Source organism: Scylla paramamosain, chromosome 3 (genome assembly GCF_035594125.1).
Source record: "Scylla paramamosain isolate STU-SP2022 chromosome 3, ASM3559412v1, whole genome shotgun sequence".
Classification (NCBI taxonomy): domain Eukaryota; kingdom Metazoa; phylum Arthropoda; class Malacostraca; order Decapoda; family Portunidae; genus Scylla; species Scylla paramamosain.
In genome coordinates this window covers 39,770,383-39,793,910 of record NC_087153.1, presented here as the reverse complement: position 1 = coordinate 39,793,910, position 23,528 = coordinate 39,770,383, and the positions used below count along the sequence as shown (strand labels likewise).

The 23,528-nt window shown below is 44.4% G+C and overlaps 2 protein-coding genes across 9 annotated transcripts; both read right to left on the bottom strand.

Annotated features, from left to right (window-relative positions):
* Positions 1-3,400: 3,400 nt before the first annotated feature.
* On the bottom strand, positions 3,401-11,952 carry LOC135095679 (anaphase-promoting complex subunit 4-like). Of its 2 annotated transcripts, none has more exons than XM_063996695.1 (5): positions 10,719-11,952; positions 7,744-7,890; positions 7,180-7,308; positions 5,703-5,833; positions 3,401-5,429 (listed from the first exon to the last, which is right to left on the bottom strand). In XM_063996695.1, exons 2-5 carry the CDS (start codon positions 7,853-7,855, stop codon positions 3,453-3,455), a joined length of 2,349 nt encoding a protein of 782 aa, XP_063852765.1. In that variant the 5' UTR covers positions 7,856-7,890; positions 10,719-11,952; the 3' UTR covers positions 3,401-3,452. The 2 variants fall into 2 exon arrangements, with proteins under 2 accessions (XP_063852765.1, XP_063852761.1); XM_063996691.1 differs by having other exon boundaries at positions 7,744-7,970; positions 10,719-11,950.
* A 172-nt stretch (positions 11,953-12,124) lies between these two features.
* On the bottom strand, positions 12,125-23,520 carry LOC135095703 (solute carrier family 23 member 2-like). Of its 7 annotated transcripts, none has more exons than XM_063996718.1 (14): positions 23,380-23,516; positions 22,867-22,932; positions 19,713-19,830; positions 18,835-18,992; positions 17,977-18,179; positions 17,381-17,507; positions 16,706-16,829; positions 16,181-16,322; positions 15,919-16,032; positions 14,850-14,989; positions 14,255-14,494; positions 13,858-13,990; positions 13,321-13,485; positions 12,125-12,948 (listed from the first exon to the last, which is right to left on the bottom strand). In XM_063996718.1, the coding sequence occupies exons 2-14, from the start codon at positions 22,929-22,931 to the stop codon at positions 12,866-12,868; spliced, it is 1,812 nt and encodes a 603-aa protein (XP_063852788.1). In that variant the 5' UTR covers position 22,932; positions 23,380-23,516; the 3' UTR covers positions 12,125-12,865. The 7 variants fall into 7 exon arrangements, with proteins under 7 accessions (XP_063852788.1, XP_063852803.1, XP_063852793.1 ...); XM_063996733.1 differs by having other exon boundaries at positions 13,356-13,485; positions 23,380-23,515; XM_063996723.1 differs by lacking the exon at positions 23,380-23,516 and adding an exon at positions 23,219-23,239.
* Between the last annotated feature and the right edge of the window lie 8 nt (positions 23,521-23,528).

The window sequence follows — 23,528 nt, the reverse complement described above, 5'->3', positions numbered from 1 at the left end:
TTAGTACATCAATCAAGAATGGCTTCAATGGTGGTGAATCTCAGTAAACTACATGCTGTTGAAACTTGATATGGGAATAGGAATAAACAATGCATGCATGTTTGATAAACAAAATATTGCAAGTGTTTTTTTTTTCACAAATAAACCGGATAAAAAAAAAAAAAAAAGAAAGTCATCCATTAGCCTTTCAGAATGCTTTAATTTCACTAAATGCCCAGGTATAGGCTGTAAACCACATGCAAAAAAACAGCATTTTGAGGCCAAGCCCTACTTCCTATCTCAATTAAATGAGGAGGTATTGTATTCTGAATGTTGCAAAACTTTGATCGCTTTTTTCTCCGTTTTCTATTTCTGGCACTTAGTTATTCTGGCTCTAGGCGCCTCAAATACTTTCGTCCTGGGCTCGATTCCCTGACAAACATCTTCTCTCAAGTTCAGATTTATTCGAGTTCCCAATTAATAATTACAAATGGGACCCAGTGGTCTAAGGTGACACAGGTGATCTCAGTCAAGGTTTATCATACAGAGGGGCACGCATCTTTCTCTCAGTGCTGTCTTATTTGGGCTCCGAGATCAGTACAGGTGGGCCACGTGGTCTGCGACGATACACATGAGTTCAGTCAAGGTATAATATAGCTGGGGGAAAAAATAACAAACGTTCATAATAAAACAACAATGCAAATCTAAGCATAGGCAATGGGTGAGAAAGAACGCAAGGCAAAGAATCAATAACAAGTGTAGGCTAGTCTATAAGAAGCCTATTGAGTGGAACATATATCTTACCGAAGTGAGAAGAGGCTTGCATATTCTGCTGATCAGAGGAATTAAACGTACAACCATACTAGACAGGTCCACTGAAAGGAAACACTTGATGCTACCCATATTCTAAAACGTTTTTCTCTCTCGCCGCGACCATTTTGAAATGCCACAGAGATGATCAGCCGGATTCTCAAGAGTGTTTTTCGTCTCAGTAATGTAGAAATCTTATTGATCTGTCACTAAAACCGTAAAAAAAATAAATAAATAAATAAATAAATAAAAATAAACACCCTAAAAAAAAGTGTACCTTCAACTAGAGCCTCTTGAAAGTAGTGGAGGTGCGGCGCAGAAGTGTTTCAGAATATGGTCCCAGCCAGATGTTACCCAGCTAGGACTTCCACCAAGAGGCAAACAAGACGCCCAAAGACAGCGCGTTATGGTACTGATCTAAGGATTCTTTAAAGTTCCTAGGCTTGATCCACTCAATCACGGCCTAATCCAGCAGCAGATGAGTGGGCAAGGGTTATCTTTATCTTGCACTTAAAGATGATGATGGCAATGATGATGATGAGGGAATAGGAGGAAGAGGATAAAATGTGTAACTTTCGACCCGGTAATCTTAAATGAACTCTCTTCAAAGACCACAGTAATTAGAAATGGTGTTCCCACGTGTTTTTTCAGTGAATGATACAGAATTTTCAGTAAAATCATCACTCGAGTCAAGACATTACCCTTGAAAAATGCTACCAGAATCTCGGAAATACCCTTGAAAACTAGTAACTTCCGTTAGAACAATTAACAACAGTAGTAGGGAAAAGACGCCGAAATGTCTGAGGATGCAGTTCGTGCAATATCTGGGGCACACCCTTACCTAACAACCTTACTTTTCTTCGTCCCTTGGCATTACACGAGAAAGATACAGACCCAGTGATATCTGGGCAACACCTTTATAAACAATAGTTACAGTTCGTACCCATGATCTTGCCTTTCTTCATCCCTTGGCAATACTTCAGTCACATGCAGTGGGTTTTCCTTTCTGCGCAGTGGAAACCACACCACTGGCCGTGTCCTCTCGTCACCACATGCTCGAATTCCCAGCCAAAGTCGTATAAACAAGCAGGCGATCCTCACACATATTACGTAACTGTGGGCCGTGTTCTCAAAGGTTTCTATATCTTATCTCATCATCACAAACTTTGTTGGGAAGTACTGGGGTTTTCAAGATTTATTATTATTTTTTTTTTTATGATTTCTGTAATATTTTAATAAGAGTCCTGTGCATTTAACAGGCTATTATGGAAGATATTTGTGGTGCTTCAAGGGTTATTTCCTTACTTTAGTGACAATATGGATTCTGCTACACCCTCAGAAAAAAAAAAAAAATCATGAAAACGTAAATAATCATATCTTTGGCCTTCGAAAACAGTCTTAAACGTTACGCGATTCATTCATCAGTAAAACCCAGCCTATCTTTGTGTCCTTGCTACTCATAATGACTTCTGCCTAAGTGAAAATAAGGTGACCTTGACTGTCCCTTCATGATACAAATACAAGATTAGAAGGAAATAAATACGTAATACTTGTAATGTTGGACTCCCATCCACTCTCTGATATCTAGAGTGCTGTCAGCAGGCTCTAGTGGAAGTTGTTACGATTTTCAGGAGTGCTTTCATGATTCTTATGATAACCCACTTAGTAGGAGCAGTTTAGGACCATAGATTACTTGCTAGATCAGTGCATGAACCCTTTTGTGCCACGACAAGGATTCAATTTTAATCTGGATACAACTTAGGATTTTGTCAAGTTTAGGATGATATATTTCGTAGTAAACGAGATAAAGGATCATTATCAATTGCTCATTTACCACAACTTTATCTTATTTCCTACATCATGACTAACAATTGGTGATTTCATGAAACCTGAGTGACTTTGTACTACTGAATGGGTCAAGGATTATAAAGTAAGTCTATAAACCTTGTTCACTACTGGTAACTAAGTGCTCACTAACTGATAAAGCTGAAAAGTTGGATATGTTATTTCACTTTCTTGTATGGCATGATAGAATCAGTTTTATCAGTCATATGCTGAGAATAACTTTTAAATAATCTGAATTAGAATAAGAAGAAAGATGCAACAGTATCTTCATGCTGCTTATCAAACTGTAACAGATACATGTAGGTACTCTTATTTTCTCTTTAAGTGGATCAACATTCTATTTCTTCTCCTTGCATCTCCACACACAATTTCCATTTCTAAGTGTGACCAGAGAGCTTTCTTGGCTGCCTCTTCATACATTTATATCTGTCAGCTTGTCTCTTTTATCGCATTGGTAGAAAGCTGCAAATTAATTAAGTACTCTGTTCATTACTACTTATCATTAATATCCCTCTCTGACACGCATTCATCAGGTACTCCAAGGAATTCCCTTTACTTAACTCATGGATAATTTCTTAAAGTATCTCCTTCCAACTTATTTCAAATCACTCATCACAATTACTCAGTGTTCAAGAGGACAATTACTTCCTTCATTATTACCCAGCAGCTTGTGTGTGTGTGTGTGGCTCAGCTTGTTCCCCAGTCTCCCAGCTATGTGCTCAGGTTCAAGCATTCAGGTGTCTAATCATCCATGAAAAAATGTCAATTAAAGCAGTGGAGATTTATTAGCATACAACTTGCTATGTTGTTTCTTTACATTATAGGGCATCAGCCTGGTCATCTGAGGCACCAGAGGCATTCATTATAGACTCATGTTGGGCTGCAGTGTCCTCTTCCTCATCATCTTCATCATCCTCATCCACCTCCATCTCAAATAGCCTCACCCGCCGTCTGTTCTCGGAGAGCAGAAGAGCCACCTTCCGGGAGCCAGAAACAGCTAGTGTGGTGAGTGGGCCACCCTCCAGCCGCCTGAAGCCACTGGCATCCACAAGTGCCCCGGCATCACAAGGTGTTAGACCAGCTTCTGCCAGTGAACGACCACCATACAAGGCCAGTGGCTTGAGCTCCCCCACCACAGCCAACACCCACAGCTGGATGAAGAAAGCCGTACGTGGGTCACTGGGATCCTGGGCCAACACAGACAGAGTTTCTTCAGTGTAGAACTGTGCTCCCATTAACTTCAGAATAGAGGTGGTAGGGGCCTGGTCCTGGGAGGTGCTTCGTGCTCCATCCAGCCGTGAGAACACAAAGGGCATGGCTTTAACATGGTGGGCAGGACCAGGCCCCGCTGAAGCACAAACCAACACTTCCGGTGTGGTAGACCAGCGGGCTAAATACAGCAGGGACTGGCCGGAGCAAGGCAGTACCACAGTGTACACAGCAGAATCCTTCGCACAACTTATCTGACTCACACTGACTGCTGCACCCTCTGTAATCTTCACCATGGGCACCCAGGAGGCCACAGTAATGGCCTCACTGATGACCTGCGCTGGCTGACTAGCCATACTTTCCAGCACACCTGCCATGCTATTAAGTTCCTGCACAAGTGAGCGATCACGGTGGTGAGGAAAGATAAGAGGGTGATTGGCCAAGGCTGGGTGCTTCTCCAAGAAGGCCACCCAAGGATTGGGCCCAGACTCAGGGGGGCAAGACAACGGGGCATCCTTCAAGTATTGACCAACACGCTCCAAGCGGAATCTGGGCCGCCGCTCCCCCTGGGCAGCACCAGAAGAGCCAACAGGGGTGTCCTCCAGGCCGTCGTGCAGGAACTCTGCTATGTAGGTGAGGTCCTGCTGGGTGCCACGGGTCATGTCCTCAGGCACAGACTCAGCACGGGCACGCTGGACCACCACGTACAGCCAGCGCAGGAAAGCCTTGAAGGTGGTCATGGCTGCATCTATCACCTGCTGCAGTTCCACCGCCTTGAGCACAAAGGCACCGGCCTCTTGCACTGCCCGGCCCACCGACTCCTCCTCCACCCCTAGCACCCCAAAGCGGCCATGGCAACGTGCTAGGCCCATCAGTGCACTCAGCTGATGCACCAGCGCCTGGCCTACCGCCTGCACATTCCGCAGTACCAGCTTCTGAATGTTGGAATAGCTCAGCTCAATGGAGTGGCCCAGCTTCTTGAGACCCTTCTCTGTCAGCTCATTCGACAAGAACACCTCAAACTCAGATGAGGTGCGGCCAAACACCAAAAGCTCCAGGAAATCTGCAGCAACACCTCCTTCCGGCACAGTGCGGGCGTAGTCAGCTAGCTTGTGGTCCAGCTCCAGCAGGATGCTCTCCCAAGCCTCCTCCAGCAATGTGAGGGTGTGGCTGGCATAGCTCATCAGGCCGAGGATCTGGCCATAGCGACGGGCCAGCGCATGAAGCTCCCGGTGGCGGCAAGCCAGCACCAGCGTCTCCACCGTGGCGTGAACCAACTCCCGGCCAGATCCTGTCTCCCTCTCCACCAGGCAGCTGAGCAAGTGCAGGTCATGGGAAGGAGTGGCATCCAGCACTGGTCCTGCCCCAGGCACAGTCTCACTCAACTCAACAGTGGCACAATGGAAGAGGCCAAAGGCATACAGATGGATGGCAGCAGTAGCAGTGCCCACGGTGAGAAGAGTGAGGCAATTCTGGTCACGGAGGAGCCGCCCCTCATGCCAACCTTCCTCCTGCTCCTCCCCACTGCCCCCTGTGTATGTCTTGGAGAGAGACGGCAGTGGTGGGAGGTAGTTATCAGACATGTCCTGGGAAAACAGAAATTTTCTAAGAATTCATCCAAACCATGAAGGGAATGATAGATGAGAGAATTTCTGGTACAAACCTACTCTCCAGTGACCAAATATATCAAGATCTCTGTTAAGACTTGAACCTCTCCTTCCCTATACTCTTTGTCCTCATTACATAAGAGCCCTGAGCTACTTGGAGGTGTTCAGCTGCTTACTAGGCACCAAGATGAGGACCAAATATATCAAGACCTCAGGTGAGACTTCAAGCTCTCTTTCCCTTTCCTAACTCACAGTGAACATGGTCTCCTCCTTGGTGGGTTCCTCAGGCACGTGTGCTGCCCAATTGAGCGCCGTCACCTCAGCACTCATGTTCAGGCGGTGGACAGCGCTGCTGTCCTCAATATCCACCAGCACCACCTCTCCTGTAACATGAAGAACAATGAGCACTTCACTAACAACCAGTGGTGGCTTGTGTATAGGCACTGCACAACTACAGTATTCCCTATTTTCTCTCAATAACATACAATGTAATAATTTTTTTGCTTTTCATTTTTTCTTTAAATATTTATACTTATACATTATATTTGATATTATTATCAATAATCCTAATGTTTAATGTCAGCAGCCATCCTCTCATTCATAAAAAAAATAAATCTTTGACTGGAACTATGTACTCCACAGTTCCAGTGATGCAGTGTTTGGCTGATGCACACAGGCGCACTTGTCCAAGGGAAGGAGTGGGGTGAGAGGGAGAGAAAGCACTGTCCCTCAAGCAGTTTCAATCTTGTTGTCCATGTGGGAGGTAGTGTTTACATATGGTCGAGGTAAAGGTCAGCTGGATTTTATCATTTTACACAAACACACACACACACACACACACACACAGATATATATATATATATATATATATATATATATATATATATATATATATATATATATATATATATATATATATATATATATATATATATATATATATATATATATATATATATATATATATATATATATATATATATATATATATATATATATATATATATATAATTTTTTTTTTTTTTTTGGTTGAAAGTGATAGCAAGTTCTGCATTTTGTATTTTCTTGAGGACTTTCTCTTTATTCCTTAAAATTGTCTGATCCTCTTTTGTGTGCTGTGTATGACACTATAAAGGTGTCATCACACAAAAGAGAATCAGACGATTTAAAAGAATAAAGAGAAAGTCTTTAAGAAAATACAAAATGCAGAGCTTGCCATCACTTTCAACCAAATACATTTGAAAGAAAATATCCTGTCCATATGCACTCTTACTGAATATATATATATATATATATATATATATATATATATATATATATATATATATATATATATATATATATATATATATATATATATATATATATATATATATATATATATATATATATATATATATATATTATTTCTGTATGTGTTTCGTTTTACAATGCCTAAAAATTTTTCTGAAGCAGCACCCTCAATAATGTAAGCCACAAGCTGCCACTGCTACTGACCAGGTATGTACACTTGCCCCTACTAATTTCTCCCACCCCATGAAAGCTGGGGTGAAGGTGAAGAAATTAGTATCCACAAGTGCAGTATAGCACAGATATTCTGTATCCATGACAAATGTCTCTCATTAGCATCCTTCATGACTAGCAAAAGGGATCTACGACACACTAACCTTTTTCAGTTTTTTACTTCTTCATCCAAGTAATTCTGCAACCTAATGTTTAATCATCTCACCTGTTGAGTATCCCACAGCAAGGATCTTGCTGTCAGGTCGCCAGGCCAGCCCTGTGACTCTGACCCCTTCCCCAGGCGCACTGATGACCCACACTCGCTGCCAGGAGAGTCTGTGCATTGCCACCTGACCTGCAAGAAGAGGAAAATGCAGTTGGCCTGTCCATGGGAGTGGGATGACCAACAGAGTGGCCAAGGAAAATTCATGCTTCCTATCAACCTTACCTTTGACAGAGACTGCATCAGGAAGCTCTGGAGGACAGTATGAGTCTCTGCATAACCATCACTCAATATCTGTCTGCACTACTACAGTCTGGGCTGGCCAACTTGGCCTCCACAAGAAATATGATCCTGTTCACAGAATGATGATGGTGATGACTATTTTGTGTTCAAAGGGAGGAGGTAAGCTTTTTTTTTTTTTTACTTCTAAACAGAAGTGGTTACTGTTGTGTCTGTATTCAGATGTTGGCAAGCCCTTGTGAAACTTCTTCAGGGGTGATGTGAGTGTTGTACAAATAACATCATTATTAAAACAAACAACAGTTCTTCACAATCATGTTGCCTCACCTTTGATATTCGCAATAGCTACCAGGTCCATCTTGGGTGACCAAACACATTTTATAATCTCATTGGCAACGTGGCGCTCCTCCACCTGCTTCATGATGCAAGTCGCCGCCATGCTGCACGGCCGGCACGTCCCTCAGCTATCACAGTCTGCAAGAACCTCTGGTGGGTGCTCCATACATAAGACTGCCACTCAAACTCAACCCTGAGCAAGGCTGAGCAACATCAGTCTGAAAAATAAGAACTTTAACTATTCTATAATTTCACAGGACTTGATAGGGACGTAAATGCTAATCAAGAGTGTCTGGCATCCCAGACCCCTACAAGTCACCCTAACTGCTACACATCAATTTCTTGGCCAGGCAACAGTGAGAGATTTTTCAAAATTAAAAATGTTGTAATCTTCTACCTAGTGCTATTCACATGATCTGCCCTGGACCCCTGAATTCATGCTAACTGCTGTCTGTCAAACTCTTTGGCTCTGTAAACTAAAACTAAATTTAACCAAATGCCATCTGTAACTCTCTACAGCTCTGTATATTAAACTAACTGCGGAACTTCAGCCTTAGCCATATAATAATAATAAAAAAAAACATTCAAATTGAACTTTTAAAACAAACATTATAATCTCCAAGCTGTGGTGTTTTGCCCCAGTGGAGCCCCCAGTCATGGTAAGTATGATGAACAATGATGTACCACATGGCAACTGATATGAAACTGATAAGACATCATCAGAAAAGATACACAGCTTTGAAATATAACAAATGAACCTGCAGTGGACATCTGTACTGGAGGAGTTAAGAGGATTATGGAAATGACTTCTGGGTACAACATGCTTTTTTGAATCATGATCTATACAATGATAGAATCAGCAGCAAAATTAATAAACTAAATTTATCTGAACCTAACCTAATCTAACCAAACCTTTGGACGAAATGCTAACGTTACTTCAATATTATCAAAGTTAAGCCCTATGACCCCTTTCACATGACATCATCAATGTCCACCACCAGTGTCCACCACTGGTTATCTCAGTGTGAAAGGTTTGGATAACTAGTGACAGCCATTGACTTGAGCCATCCTTCTCACACTTGTCAGTCAAAGGAATGGTATTGAAGGAAGAGCTGCTTCTCTTTGCTTTGCTGAGCAGAAGAGGAAATGTTATCGAAAGAGAAGAATATGTGTGCGTTAGATAATACGATCTAGGATAGACAGAGGCCTACATCACACACTTTTCAAGATTCTGATATTCTGAATTTTTTAAGTTTATGCTATTTTGAATTGTTTACATGATGAACATTTGTTGATAAGTAATCTATGGTGGAGATACCTGCTTCTATAATAAAGTGAACTATTTTTCTAGTATTTGCAGTTGTCTGCTCCAGTAACTCATCTATTTCATTCTTCTCAATCATAGATTTGCCACTAAAGTCAGGAATGAAGTGCAGAATGATGCCATTCCAGACATTTCTCCTCTCAGTCTTATTGCTATAGTCTTCAGTTGATGGATCCTAAATTACTGGGAGTTTTTTTACTTTACAGAATGTGTCTTCTGTGTTCACTTTCTCTTCCATCTTCCATGAGCAGCCATCACGTCCTCTCAAAATCTGGCTCAGTCAAAAGAGATGGATTAAGGATGGCAGTGACATCCCTCAGTGGCTGTGTACAAGCTCCCATTTGAAATAATGCCCAACAGTGAGTGGCAGCCAGCGTGAGTGGTGGTCACTGGTTGTGAGAGCGCGCCAGAGCGGCATCAGTAACTCGCATGCACCACTGCCACCACCACCTCATATGAAAGGCTCCATTGCAAACTATCGGTGGTAACTGGTGGCAGTCACTGATGGCATCATGTGAAAGGGGAATAACACAACATCTCACTCTTATTTCTGTAAACAGCATCCTCCTAACGAACTCAGTAATCATGTAGTTAGTGCTAGGACACTAGAGAGCTTTAAGAGAAGATTAGACAAGTTTGTGGATGGGGATAACAGATGGAAATAGGTAGGTGTGTTTCATACAGGGACTGCCAAGTGTAAGCCTGGTCGCTTCTTGCAGCTTCCCTTATTTCTTATGTTCTTATGTTCTTATGTTCCTGAAACTAAGACACCAAATACTTTTAATTACCACTGTCAAAATACTCGGAAACACAATATCTAAACAGTGAAATAAGTATTGATTTATTGTGTGGGGGATGCCATTTAACAAAATGATGCAGGCAAAGTTGAAGCTGATGTTTAAGACACAGGACAACTTGTGCCGATGCAAACAACAGAGAGGCACTGAGAAAGAGGGGATCTGATAGGGTTATCTTGAAGACATAAGAGATAGAGGTGACAAAGGTGATGTAGGGAGGATTCTTAAGATTAATAATGAGAACTGGTCTAAAAGTAACCAATTAAAGGTTGAGAGAAAGAGAGAGAGAGAGAGAGAGAGAGAGAGAGAGAGAGAGAGAGAGAGAGAGAGAGAGAGAGAGAGAGAGAGAGAGAGAGAGAGAGAGAGAGAGAGAGAGAGAGAGAGAGAGAGAGAGAGAGCAAGTAACTGGCTCAAAAGCAAAGTGGTGGTTGATTGGAATAATCTTAAATGTCAGCAGGTTGTTAGTGTTCAGTCAATGGGAAGCTTTAAAAGATTTGACAAAATTATGGGCAGAAAGAGAGAGGTATGCATGCAGGCGTGTCTTAAAGAGGGACTGTTATGGGTAGACCCAATGACTTCATATTGAGTACCGTATGTTCTTAGTAGTAGTAGTAGTAGTAGTAGCAGTAGTAGTAGTAACAGCAGTAGTAATAGTAGTAGTAGTAGTAGTAGTAGTAGTAGTAGTAGTAGCAGTAGTAGTAGTAGTAGTAGTAGTAGTAGTAGTAGTAGTAGTAGTAGTAGTAGTAGTAGTGATGGTGGTGATGGTAGTAACAGAAGCACAAAAATTATTTCTACTACGACCCGTTAGCTGACTAAATCTCACCCCTCGTTTAATACTCACGTACCTACATAACCTAATGTTTTCAAGGGCAAGGCACAGGCGCAGACGGAGAATGGGAATACAATGGAGGAGGAAATACTGAGGTGGGATGCGACAGCCCCGGGTCGTGCGGCGCGGCCAAGGCGGAGAGCGCTTGTTGACACCCATGACGTCACCTGTGTCCCATTCCCTGCGTTCCCTCTTACTTGTCCTTTTCTTTGTTATAATGCTTGCTCACCTTCCTTCCAGTTTTGTATGTTGGAAACCTTTCTAAACAAATTTCATCACGATATCTGATTAAGATTTATCTTTGTATAGCCCTGCGCGGCTGGCCCTTCTTGTAACCCCTATGAAAAGGGTGACAAGAGGAGGCAGTGCAAAGCTGATAAAAGGTATGAATGGGCTAAATCACTGGATACAACTACAAAATATGAGGCAGTACTCTCAATAGAGAAAAAGGGAGAGATACAAGACCATCTATGAATGGACATTATTAGAAAAAAAAATGCCGTACCCCATCTCCCAGCTCTTGAGGGCCAAGTCATGACGACGCACTGGATGCGTATGTGAGAGAATAGCGCTCCCTTCGAGGGCTCCAGTAAGAATCAAGACTCTCTTCCCTTCCAATCTTTCACGCAGTGGCCCCATACTCTTCAACGTGCTCCCCAAACACATCAAAGACACCACCGGCTGTTCTGTCAACAAATTAAAAAAAGGGAACTTGGCACCTTCTTGCTGTTGGTGCCACTGTGCGTCAGTCTGGAACAAACAACAGAGGCAGGTTACAGTAGAGCAGCTTGAAACTGTTCTGAAGGAGAATGCTTCCTCGGAGAATTATCGGGCTGGAACCAGCGGTGGACAACCACAGCTATAAGGATGATCCTATAAATTTTACTAAGTAAACCTCCATTTCCTGAGTTCTCATTCTTTTCTTGCTTCTTCGGTCCCAGTTTTTTTTTTTTTTCCAGCTATGTATTACAAACCTTCCTGTGTGTTATTAATATTATTTATTACATATAGTCCGTCCTCTTCTAATCTCTATTCCCTTAAGTGGAGTTTCCTTCTTCGTCCTTTTATCTGTTACAGTGTTTCATCAGTTTATTTATTAGAGTTTATTCTTCTCCTTCGATACATTTAAGCAGGGTCAAACACTTCAAGCCCTTGAAAGAAGTACACATTTTCAAAGCCACAGAGTTAATCAATTACGTTCTCAAAGGTGTTTCTCTCACAGAGGATGTAGAATTCTTGAGGAACTCATACTGCAACCATGTAAACGCGCTTGAAAACGCTTCCGTAGTATACCTTCCATTACAGCCTGTTGAAAGTATTTGAGACAAGACGCCCAAACATCTGGAAATACCATGATAAACTCAGTCACGTTTCTGCGTCGCCTTCGTACACACCAGAGGAGAAGGGAAGGAAATGGAGAACGAGACTTAGAGGGTTTATTTTTCTTTGTATATACACTTCAGCAAGTTTCAGTCCCTAAGTTCCTCAACACTTTAAGCCAGTGAAGAAGGTGCATGTTTTTAAAAGCCACAAAGTTCATTAGTTACGTTCTCATGGGGTCTGCCGCAAGATTATCAGTTGTTTCTTAGTGTGCCGTCATACTAAATAATTTGAAAACCACTGCTGTAGAGTAACACCAGATCCGCATTCTAAAATACTTAATCTCTCATAAGAACCCTTTCCAAAGGCCACGGAGATGATTGGTCTCTCTCTCTCTCTCTCTCTCTCTCTCTCTCTCTCTCTCTCTCTCTCTCTCTCTCTCTCTCTCTCTCTCTCAGAATCTTCATTAAACCATCACGTCAACTATAGACTTCCACTCCATTATCACTATCCTTTTGCCTCCACATCTGCACTTTGTTAATAAAGCTGAAATTAGTCACGTGCCCATGAGATGCTACACGTGACTTACTGTACGAAGCAGAGACCCCATCACCGCAAACAGCAACGTAGCCTGAAGCACGAAGGAAACACACCAGTACACTTGGCGGTACAACAGCAGAAGTCTCGAGCTGTGCTGTTCACGGGTTCGAAAAAATGGAGCCTCTCATTCATGCCCTGAGTTAACGAATTCCCCAATGCATTACTTCACTAGACGAAATACAGGTGAAGGCAAGAACAAGAGGTGTGTGTTTCACAGAAGTGAGTTTCCTTGGTGTGTTAAGCTCACTCTTCGTTATACTTGCTGTGGGAGTCTCGGCGTCCGTAGGTAGGTCGGGGACACAGGAAGGTAACGCATCCATGACAACCTGAAGCCATGACAAAGAAAACGGCAACTGAGTAAAACTCGGAAAAGAAACGATCGCATACATAATGATTGACTTGCTTCTCAACTTATCCCTTAGATAAAGAAAAAAAATGAGACAAAGAAAGAGACACTTTTTGAAATCCGCATATTACATATGTGCATTGTATTGTTCCATAAATGAGCGGTGCTTGTTGAGAAAAAAGAAAGATAAAAATATCCTTCCATCATTAAACAAGCTAAACTAGCTCTATTTACAGGTCATAAGGGATGTTCACAGGTCTTCAGGCTTTAACTACAGACATACTGATATGGAAAAATGAAAAACAGGAGGAGTTTGGTAAAGAGAGGCAAGCAGCGTATGAGAGACACCCACCGCCCACCCCTGATGATGACACACCCATCACCCACTTCCTGATGCAGGGCGTGATCCACGGCAGGTCGTAGCACCACTCGGCAGCGTCTCCAAGAACCTGCAGCCTCTCCTCTTCCTCCTCCTTCGGCGGCAGTTTGCTGCGCAGCCCTCGCTCCTCAGGCGTGCCTAGACAGATAAACCAACAGACTGTCTACCTCTGCTGTTCGTTCTGTACACGGACAGGAGTATTAAGAGAACAAAGGCACACGTGAAAACGAGGCGCTGGGTTTGAAATGTGCAGACTATGTGGAGACAACCACAAGAACGAGAAGGGCTGAACAAAAAATTGAATTTTCATTTCGACGAAAGTAAATGAGAGGAAGACCCTTGCCTTTTCCAAGTTCCAATTCACACTGTTCCTTGCCACTCAGCTTCCTTCCTTCCCATTTCCTACTCCCTTCAGCTGGTGCTACGATACAGAACATCTTATCTCATCCCTTCATCCACTATTTCCTACCTTTTCTCTCCACTCTCTCCCCTTCGGCCCGGCACACTCACCCGGGATCGTGTTGTCTAGGACGCAGCCCACCACGCCGCCCACCATCATGGGCGTCTGCAGGAACATCCTCAGCACCTGATCCCCCGCCGTCCAGCCCGTCCCCAACAGCGACTCCGGGTTCCGCGCCAACCACTGCCGCCAACACACAGCCGTCAGTCAGGCATCGTCTTCGCCTTGCCTCAGTCACTACATCAGCTCCCTAGCACCATGACCGCTAGGTCAGACTCGTCCACAAGTCACTATTCACAATTAAGGCCCCACCGCCGACCTGGCACACGTGCACTGCTTCAACCTCCGCCATCTCTACTGACGCACATATGAAAATGAACAACCAGCAACATTATGAACCTTTTCTTTTCCTTTGTTGTCTGTTTATCTGTCCCAATCTCAACATACCTTAGGCAGGAGGAGACCAAAGAAGATGGAGAACCCCAGAATGAAGAGGTTTCTGGAGGAGGAGAGGTCGACTTGCTGCAGGGGCGAGAGGCCGATGGAGGTGATCATCGAAAACATGACGACCAAGACGCCCGCCATCACGGGCTTCGGGATTGTGACGAGGGCGGCGCCGAACTTACCAATGAGGCCCGAGACTATGAGAATGACGGCGCTGGTCTGCACCACGCGACGGCTGGCCACCTGGGGGAGAGAGAGAGAGAGAGAGAGAGAGAGAGAGAGAGAGAGAGAGAGGAGGGAAGGAAGGGGGATATAGAGAGGCAACAGGAGATTATGTTCACACACAAAAATAATAATAATAATAATAATAATAATAATAATAATAATAATAATAATAAAAAAAAAATTACTACTACTACTACTACTACAATAATAATGCGGTGCCTCCAGGCGGTCATCCATCCAAACATTAACCTGAACCAGCGTTGCTTAACCTTGCTGATCGGACAATAAACGCCGCATTCAAGCATTCAACGTGATATGGTCACGGGGACTTGAACACACACACACACACACACACACACACACACACACACACCTTGGTGATGCTGATGACTCCAATGTTTTGCGAGTAGGAGGTGGTACCGCTGCCAGTCCCGAGAAGCCCTGCCAGCAGGCAGCCCAGGCCCTCCACGAACACCCCGCGGTTGATGGCGCTCATGGGAGGCGAGGGAGCACCTGCAGGAGGTGATGGAATAACGAGAGAGAAAAGAGGAGAAAGGTTACATTGGTTTTCGTTGTATTCCTCAAATCTAGTAAAATTGTAAGTAAATTGTGGTGAGGGGGAACATAGGACTACTAACGAAAGCAGAGAGGAATAATAATAAACTCACAACACATGCAGCCAAGCACAGACATCCCATCCACCACACATTGTTCTGAGAGGCAACATTGCTCGTACCCTCACGTTTTGTCTTGTCATGAGCGGGAATGAAGGACAGAATAATATTAAGAACACTAAGCTTATTATCACTGAGGGGAGGTCAAAGATTAACGGTGCCACTCAAGGTACGTGGCTCGACCACGACGATGGCAACCAGGTACCTGAGTCGACCATGATGGTGCCACTTAAAGCATTGTATGTGACTCGACCATGACGGGACCTCTCAAGGTATTGTACGCGACTCGACCATAAGGTTGTTGTTTGCTGCACCACTGCATTAGTTAAGCGCCACGACCTTCATGCCAGGTCCTCATCACTCAGCCCGCCAAGGACCGCATTGTAAAGCACTGGCGTCTTATCTCAGATGCTCTTAACGCGCTCCAGTGGAAGCTTAGGTTTTCAAGCGCGTATTCATGATTTTACGATTCAAGTGATAGTTTTTTATGTGTAAGAGAAGCACTGACTCAGGGCAATAAAAGAATGAAAAAAAAGGCCCACTGAGGAGAGGGTCCATAAAGAAAAGTAAAAAAAGATAATCCAAATTGGAGGATAAGTATCTTGAAACCTTCTTGAAAGACTTCAAATCAAGAATTTTATATCACCATTCGGAAAAAAACGACCAGTGGGAACCGGATTGATCACTCCCCTGTGGCCCTTGAAGACAATTACAAGACCCTCTGTCATTACAAACTAGGGCCACGTAGGGAGCGGCGCAGGGACCCACCTGAGATCCTGGCGCAGGCATGGTAGTCCGCGATGCTCTCCATGATGGAGGCCACACAGGCTCCCAGCATGCTCACCGCCCCCGCCGCGGTCACTGTGGGCCACCCCCACTGCCCTGGGGAAGAGGACGAGGAGGAAACTGTCAGACTGTCCTGGAAGACGATGACTGTTCAAATGGGCACCACAAGCACGCAGGTGTCAATGGCCTAGTTCATCCCCTTGAATCCTTGCTCTCCCTCTCCCTCTCTCCTCAGCCTGCTCACCGGGGTAAGGCACATAGAACCACGGCGTCCTCTGCAGCAGGTCCCTCGTTGTGTCCGTGCGGGCGGCGGAGCCTGGGGGCAGCACGTCGTAAGCCGTGAGGATGCCACACAAGCCCCAGGTGAGGAACAAGGCCAGGAGCACCTGTAGGGGCGAGACGCTGCTTGGAGGGACGGGGAGGGCTAAGGACTGTGTCCTCTTACTGCTGTATGTTTATCGGAATATATTAAAGAGAATTCACATGAATTACATTAATATATTTATCAAACCCGTGTTCTTGAAAGCTTTAATCTCTCATCAGGACTGTTTTCCAATCTCGCAGAGATGCTAAGTAGAGTTTTTCCTCCGTACGATGCAGAATGTTTATTAAATCACCGGAGTACTCTTGAAAATCCCAATAATGTCAACTACAACTGTAGTTGACATTATTGTCTCCCAGTAGCTGGGACAAAGAATCGAAGCGTTCAAGAAGACAGGCCAAGGACACTTCGGGAACACGACTCTACAAAGGAACTCGAGGCACGCACCGGGAAGCACTTGAGCATCTTGGTCCCTGCGGTGGCGAGGGAGAGGCACCCCCGCCGCCCACTGGTGAGCGGCACGGCGATGTTACTCAAATAATACGAGAACATGATAATCAACGTTATTGTCCTGAGGGAGAAGAAAAGAACCGCGATTTGAATTGCAAACCTGGAACACATACCATCATGTGCCTCAAAATGTCGCACAGAACTTGCATACAAGCTTTATAAAGCTGGCTGTTAAAAAGAGATAGGAAGAAATTGATTCTCAAATAAAGTGGCAGCTGAATGGAAAAGACTCAGTAATAAGATTGTTGGTGCTGATCCAATAGGGACCTTTAAAAGACGAGTAGTCTTTAGACGAGTTTATGGATGGGGATGATAGGTGGAAATAAATAGATATGTTTCATGCAGGAACTGTCACGTGTAAGCCTGATGGCTTCTTGCAGCTTCCCTTGTTTTCTTATGTTCTTATGTTCCCGATGGTTTCATAACCAGGTTTAGCTCATAACCGAGCTCACGTGTGGTGTTATCGCACGGAATGCTACTGCAGCTGCTACTAGGTAGTCTCCCAATGCTGCTGCTGCTACTACTACAACTACTACTATTACTACTACTACTACTACTACTACTACTACTACTACTACTACTACTACTGACAATAACAACAGTAACACTTACATGATGGAGACGCCCCAGTGGGAGGCGACCATGTCCCCGCATACATCGAAGAAGGATATGCCGACGAGCGTGACCGTTGGAACGAGAGCGAGGGGCGTTATCCAGCGCGTCAGCAACCCGACCAGCCCTGCAGCAGCGCCTCCGTCATCATACACAGGTACCATCGCAATGTAGACAATACTGACTGTCTTCAGACCCTTTCTCCTGCCACAAGGTTGCCTCTCTTTCTATCTTCTATCGCTACTTTCATGCTAACTGCTAATCTGACCTTGCTAATTGCATGCCTCAACACCTCCCGCGGCCTCGCTGCTCGAGAATTTCTACCTTCTTTCACCCTTATTCTGCCCACCTCACTAATGCAAGAGTTAATCAGTTTTCCCAATCTTTGACCCCTTTAAAGGATGAAAGATTTTAGCGGGCCCTTTATTTTCCGCATTTTTGGTTGCCCCTAGCTAGAACTCCCCTTACATAAAACACCAACATACACACACACACACACACACACACACACACACACACACACACACACACACACACACACACACACGTAGTCCCAGCCTCCAAACAGCACCACAAGCAATAGAAATTCCCAGAACCTGTGAATCCGAGGGAGATCTGAAACACGGAGACTGTGGCAATGGTGCCCTGCACGTCCCGGATCCTGACCAGCCACTCCTCCTGCCGCGCCTCCCACGTCATGTTGGCGAGGGGCAGCACGGCGCAGGGCCGGTGCACGGCGGTCAGCAGGGTTATTACAGGCACCAGGAAACAGAAAGCGCTCCCCTGGACGACGGGGAGCCTAAGGGGGAAGAAAGGGAAGAAGACGAGAATGTCAGTGTGTGTGTGTGTGTGTAGCTGTGATTCTCTATGTGCAGTGCTAAACTTGTGATAAACGTATATATTCTCCCAGTAAGTCTGCAAATTTCATGTATTCGAATCTACAGGTTAAGCTGAGATCTTTCACACACCACACACCCCAACCTCTTGCCTAAAGCGGACAGTACCCGCTCACTCTTCAGTGGAAACTTTTGGTGATATGAACAGAAGAAAGCAGATAGACATGACGACCTGTATACAGAAACGCTCTCTCACCACGATTATTTCCAAATGCCACAGAGATGATTAGCGGGATTCTCAAGAATGTTTCTCATTTCAACAAAATAGAAATCTTGTTATTTTATCACTAAAACTGTAAAAACATCCTTAAAAACCAATGTAACCTCAACTAGAGCCTTTTGAATGTAGAGAGGGTGTGACGCAGGAGCGTTTCAGAATATGGTTCGTCGACACCTCACGCAGCCACGCACACAAACACCAACACACACAGAAAGACGCACAAAGAAACACACGAGAAGAAAGGATGACAATTAAGAAAGATATTTGACTGATTAACTTAAGTCGCCGCGACAAGAGATGGTGCGGCGCCGCTGAGAAAGGAATTAACTAATACTTGCCTGACGCCGAAGGTTGTCTGCACGAGGGTGACAATGCCGGATTGAACCAAGACAGTGGAGACGAGGGCGCCGCGGGCCGGGTTATCCTCCTCCAGGCACAGGAAGGACGCCACCAGGATCGGGATGGATATGGTACCGCTCGCCATGGTGAGGTAATGCTGTTAATTCTCAGAAATTATCAAGATAGTAAAAGGATTCGAACACACGGCAAGTATCGGGTGTTAGAGGCGAGTCAGTGGGGAGCTTTGGAGGAAGATTCGATGACAGTTTGAAGTATTTGAAACAATGATTCATTACCTAATTTGGTAAGTGCATTCTAACTTAAAAACAGTTTTATTGGTTTATCTATTATTTCTTTTAGGCTTGCCTTTTTTTTTATTTGTATTTTTTGTGCAATTGCTTGTTATGAAAAGTGTTTTATTATTTTAATACAAAAAAAAGATACATTTATGGATAGGGGTGATAGGTGGGTATGGGTGTATGGCAGGGGAGGACGCGGTGCAGTAAATATCATCAAAGCTTTCGTCCGTCCGTGTGTGTGTGGGCGTGTGTGTGTGTGTGCACACAAGTGCTCTCCGGTGATTGGCACCCAACATATGCGACTACAGACCACCATTACATCAGGAATGTAAAGATGAGAGAGACGATAGTGTGTGATATTTTTTTTTTTTTTTTAAGGAGTGTCCGCTCAAGGTGACACTGATGCGTAGTGTAGATTGGAAACAGCACCATCCCTTCTGAGTCATCGGTAATAATTGTGTATTTCTTATATCAATCGGGTACTAGTTAGATTTTTAAAATTATATTAAACGTATTTTTACACCATTCACATACATGTTAATGATTACACACACACACACACACACACACACACACACCTGGAAACCGAGCAGCAGGGACAGGTACCACGGCGGCACGTCCTCCACAGAGTAGATCAAGTCAGTGTTGCTCCTCGAGGGCGGCGCCGCTTTGGACTCCGCCATCAGCTCCGCCGACCTGCCCGTCACAATCACAATTACCACCACCAACCACTAGTGTTACGAAGACAGTATTTTTTTTTTTTTTTTTTTTGTAGGAGGGACACTGGCCAAGGGCAACAAAAATCAAATAAAAAAAAAATGCTCACTGAAATGCCAGTCCCATGAAAGGGTCAAAGCAGTAGTCAAAAATTGATGGATAAGTGTCTTGAAACCTCCCTCTTGAAGGAATTCAAGTCATGGGAAGGTGAAAATACAGAAGCAGGCAGGGAGTTCCAGAGTTTACCAGAGAAAGGGATGAATGATTGAGAATACTGGTTAACTCTTGCGTTAGAGAGGTGGACAGAATAGGGCTGAGAGAAAGAAGAAAGTCTTGTGCAGCGAGGCCGCGGGAGGAGGGGAGGCATGCAGTTAGCAATATCAGAAGAGCAGTTAGCATGAAAATAGCGGCAGAACACAGCTAGAGATGTAACACTGCGGCGGTGAGAGAGAGGCTGAAGACAATCAGTTGGAGGAGAGGAGTTGATGAGACGAAAAGCTTTTGATTCTACCCTGTCTAGAAGAGCAGTATGAGTGTAACCCCCCCAGACATGTGAAGCATACTCCCAGACATGTGAAGACGTGGAAAAGTGCAGGGTGGTATCATCAGCGTAGGAGTGGATAGGACAAGAAGTTTGGTTTAAAAGATCATTAATGAATAATAAGAAGAGAGTGGGTGACAGGACAGAACCCTGAGGAACGCCACTGTTAATTCATTTAGAAGAACAGTGACCGTCTACCACAGCAGCAATAGAACAGTCAGAAGGGAAACTTGAGATGAAGTTACAGAGAGAAGGATAGAAGCCGTAGGAGGGTAGTTTGGAAATCAGTGCTTTGTGCCAGACTCTGTCAAAAGCTTTTAATATGTCCAAGGCAACAGCAAAAGTTTCACCAAAATCTCTAAAAGAGGATGACCAAGACTCAGTAAGGAAAGCTAGATGATCACCAGTAGAGCAGCCTTGACGGAACCCATACTGGCAATCAGTTAGAAGGTTATGAAGTGATAGATGTTTAAGAATCTTCCTGTTGAGGATAGATTCAAAAACTTTAGATAGGCAGGAAATTAAAGCAATAGGACGGTAGTTTAAGGGATTAGAACGGTCACCCTTTTTAGGAACAGGCTGAATGTAGGCAAACTTCCAGCATAAAGGAAAGGTAGATGTTGACAGACAGAGATGAAAGAGTTTGACTAGGCAAGGCGCAAGCACGGAGGCACAGTTTCGGAGAACAATAGGAGGGACCCCATCAGGTCCATAAGCCTTCCGAGGGTTTAGGCCAGCAAGGGCATGAAAAACATCATTGGGAAGAATTTTAATAGGTAGCATGAAGTAGTCAGAGGGTGGAGAGGGAGGAACAAGCCCAGAATTGTCAAAGGTAGAGTTTCTAGCAAAGCTCTGAGCGAAGAGTTCAGCTTTAGAAATAGATGTGATAGCAGTGGTGCCATCTGGTTGAAATAAAGGAGGGAAAGAAGATGAAGCAAAGTTATTGGAGATATTTTTGGCTAGATGCCAGAAGTCACGAGGGGAGTTAGATCTTGAAAGGTTTTGACATTTTCTGTTAATGAAGGAGTTTTTGACTAGTTGGAGAACAGACTTAGCATGGTTCCGGGCAGAAATATAAGGTGCATGAGATTCTGGTGATGGAAGGCTTAAGTACCTTTTGTGGGCCACCTCTCTATCATGTATAGCACGAGAACAAGCTGTGTTAAACCAAGGTTTGGAAGGTTTAGGTCGAGAAAAAGAGTGAGGAATGTACGCCTCCATGCCAGACACTATCACCTCTGTTATGCGCTCAGCACACAAAGACGGGTTTCTGACACGGAAGCAGTAGTCATTCCAAGGAAATTCAGCAAAATACCTCCTCGGGTTCCCCTAACTAGCAGAGGCAAAACGTCAGAAACACTTCCGCTTAGGGGAATCCTGAGGAGGAACTGCAGCGATAGGACAAGATACAGATATGAGATTGTGGTCGGAGGAGCCCAACGGAGAAGAAAGGGTGACAGCATAAGCAGAAGGATTAGAGGTCAGGAAAAGGTCAAGAATGTTGGGCGTATCTCCAAGATGGTCAGGAATACGAGTAGGGTGTTGCACCAATTGCTCTAGGTCGTGGAGGATAGCAAACTTGAAGGCTAGTTCACCAGGATGGTCAGTGAAGGGAAAGGAAAGCCAAAGCTGGTGGTGAACATTGAAGTCTCCAATAATGGAGATTTCTGCAAAAGGGAAGAGGGTCAGAATGTGCTCCACTTTGGAAGTTAAGTAGTCAAAGAATTTCTTATAGTCAGAGGAGTTAGGTGAGAGGTATACAGCAGTGTGGAGGAAGAGAGTTGTCTTTAGAGGGCAGGCTGTGGCTGTCCCCTTGTGTTGTGAGACACAAACGGAAACGTTCAGTGAGGTCACAGCTGGGTTTAATGATAAGTTCACAGCACCCCCTGAACAGTGTTTTAGACCTCACTGGGAGTAATTATCGTTTCGGCAGGTGTCTACTGCCTCCAATAAAAGGTTTCTTGTGTTATCTTTGCTAGTGTTACTGTGCAGGGTACAGCTACTCACTACTTTTTTTTTTTTTATGTAGGAGGGACACCAGCCAAGGGCAACATAAATCTATAAAACAAAAAACAAAACAAAAATCTCACTGAGATGCCGGTCTCCGAATAGGGCCCAAAGCGATAGTCGAAAACTGAGGGATAAGTGTCTTGAAACCTTCCTCTTGAAGGAGTTCAAGTCATAGGAAGGTGGAAATACAGACGCAGGCAGGGAGTTTCAGAGTTTACCAGAGAAAGGGACGAATGAGAATACTGGTTAACTCTTGCATTACTTGCATTAGAGAGGTGGACAGTGGACTGTGTCTTACTCACACACTCACTCATGTAACTCACCACACCACAACCACAGCCATCCAATAATCCATCACTACCATTGCCCATCACTGCCTCATCACTTCCTCGTCACCTCCAACACCACTACCATCACTCATCACCCCCATCACCAAGAACACCAAAGAGTAGCAATGGACTCACTCCTCCTCCTCCGCCTCGCAGGATTCAGGACACTGTGCCTCCGCCATCGTTGTGTCCGCCACCATCCTGCAAACACGCACCGGTAGTAGTAGTAGTAGTAGTAGTAGTAGTAGTAGTAGTAGTAGTAGTAGTAGTACTAGTAGTAGTAGTAGCAGTTGTAGTATAATTGTTAATACCACTCCACTGAGCACAAAGGGAATTATATACGAAAGATTAAGCTGATTATTTTCAAACGCTCCTCCAGTCAATGGAAGTTAAGGCCCAGGCGGCACTTGAATATGAGACGCATGTTTTCACGGGATATTGAGACAGTGTGTGGTAACAGCGCCTTTGACAAGACTCAAGCACGTACTCTAATCGCAGGAGCACCTCTGTTGGTATCAACGGAAGCAGGTTGTTCTCAGACCAACTGGCTGCGAGGTTCGAGGGGCAAAGATGACAAAGACCAGACAGAGAGAGAGAGAGAGAGAGAGAGAGAGAGAGAGAGAGAGAGAGAGAGCACCAATACCCTACCTTAAGTTTTGAAATCCACTATCCACTCCGGCTCAATGAATGTTTGAAAAGTGGAGATGTGTGGTGTGGTTAGTGGACGCTGCCTCCTTTCCACCACCAGCGGTGACTCACTGACGCTCGCCAGTCGCCACGCAGTCCACCTCGCCAAC

Excerpts from the sequence above, each read along its gene's own strand:
- LOC135095679 (XM_063996695.1), bottom strand. The coding sequence starts at position 7,855 with ATGGCGGCGACTTGCATCATGAAGCAGGTGGAGGAGCGCCACGTTGCC. Across the intron at positions 7,309-7,743 it reads AGCTATTGCGAATATCAAAG|GTCAGGTGGCAATGCACAGA; the intron begins GTGAGGCAACAT and ends CTCTTCTTGCAG. Across the intron at positions 5,834-7,179 it reads TGCTGTGGGATACTCAACAG|GAGAGGTGGTGCTGGTGGAT; the intron begins GTGAGATGATTA and ends TTCATGTTACAG.
- LOC135095703 (XM_063996718.1), bottom strand. The coding sequence starts at position 22,931 with ATGGTGGCGGACACAACGATGGCGGAGGCACAGTGTCCTGAATCCTGC. Across the intron at positions 18,993-19,712 it reads CCCTGCTGCTCGGTTTCCAG|CATTACCTCACCATGGCGAG; the intron begins GTGTGTGTGTGT and ends GAGAATTAACAG. Across the intron at positions 18,180-18,834 it reads CAGACAACCTTCGGCGTCAG|GCTCCCCGTCGTCCAGGGGA; the intron begins GCAAGTATTAGT and ends CTTCCCCCTTAG.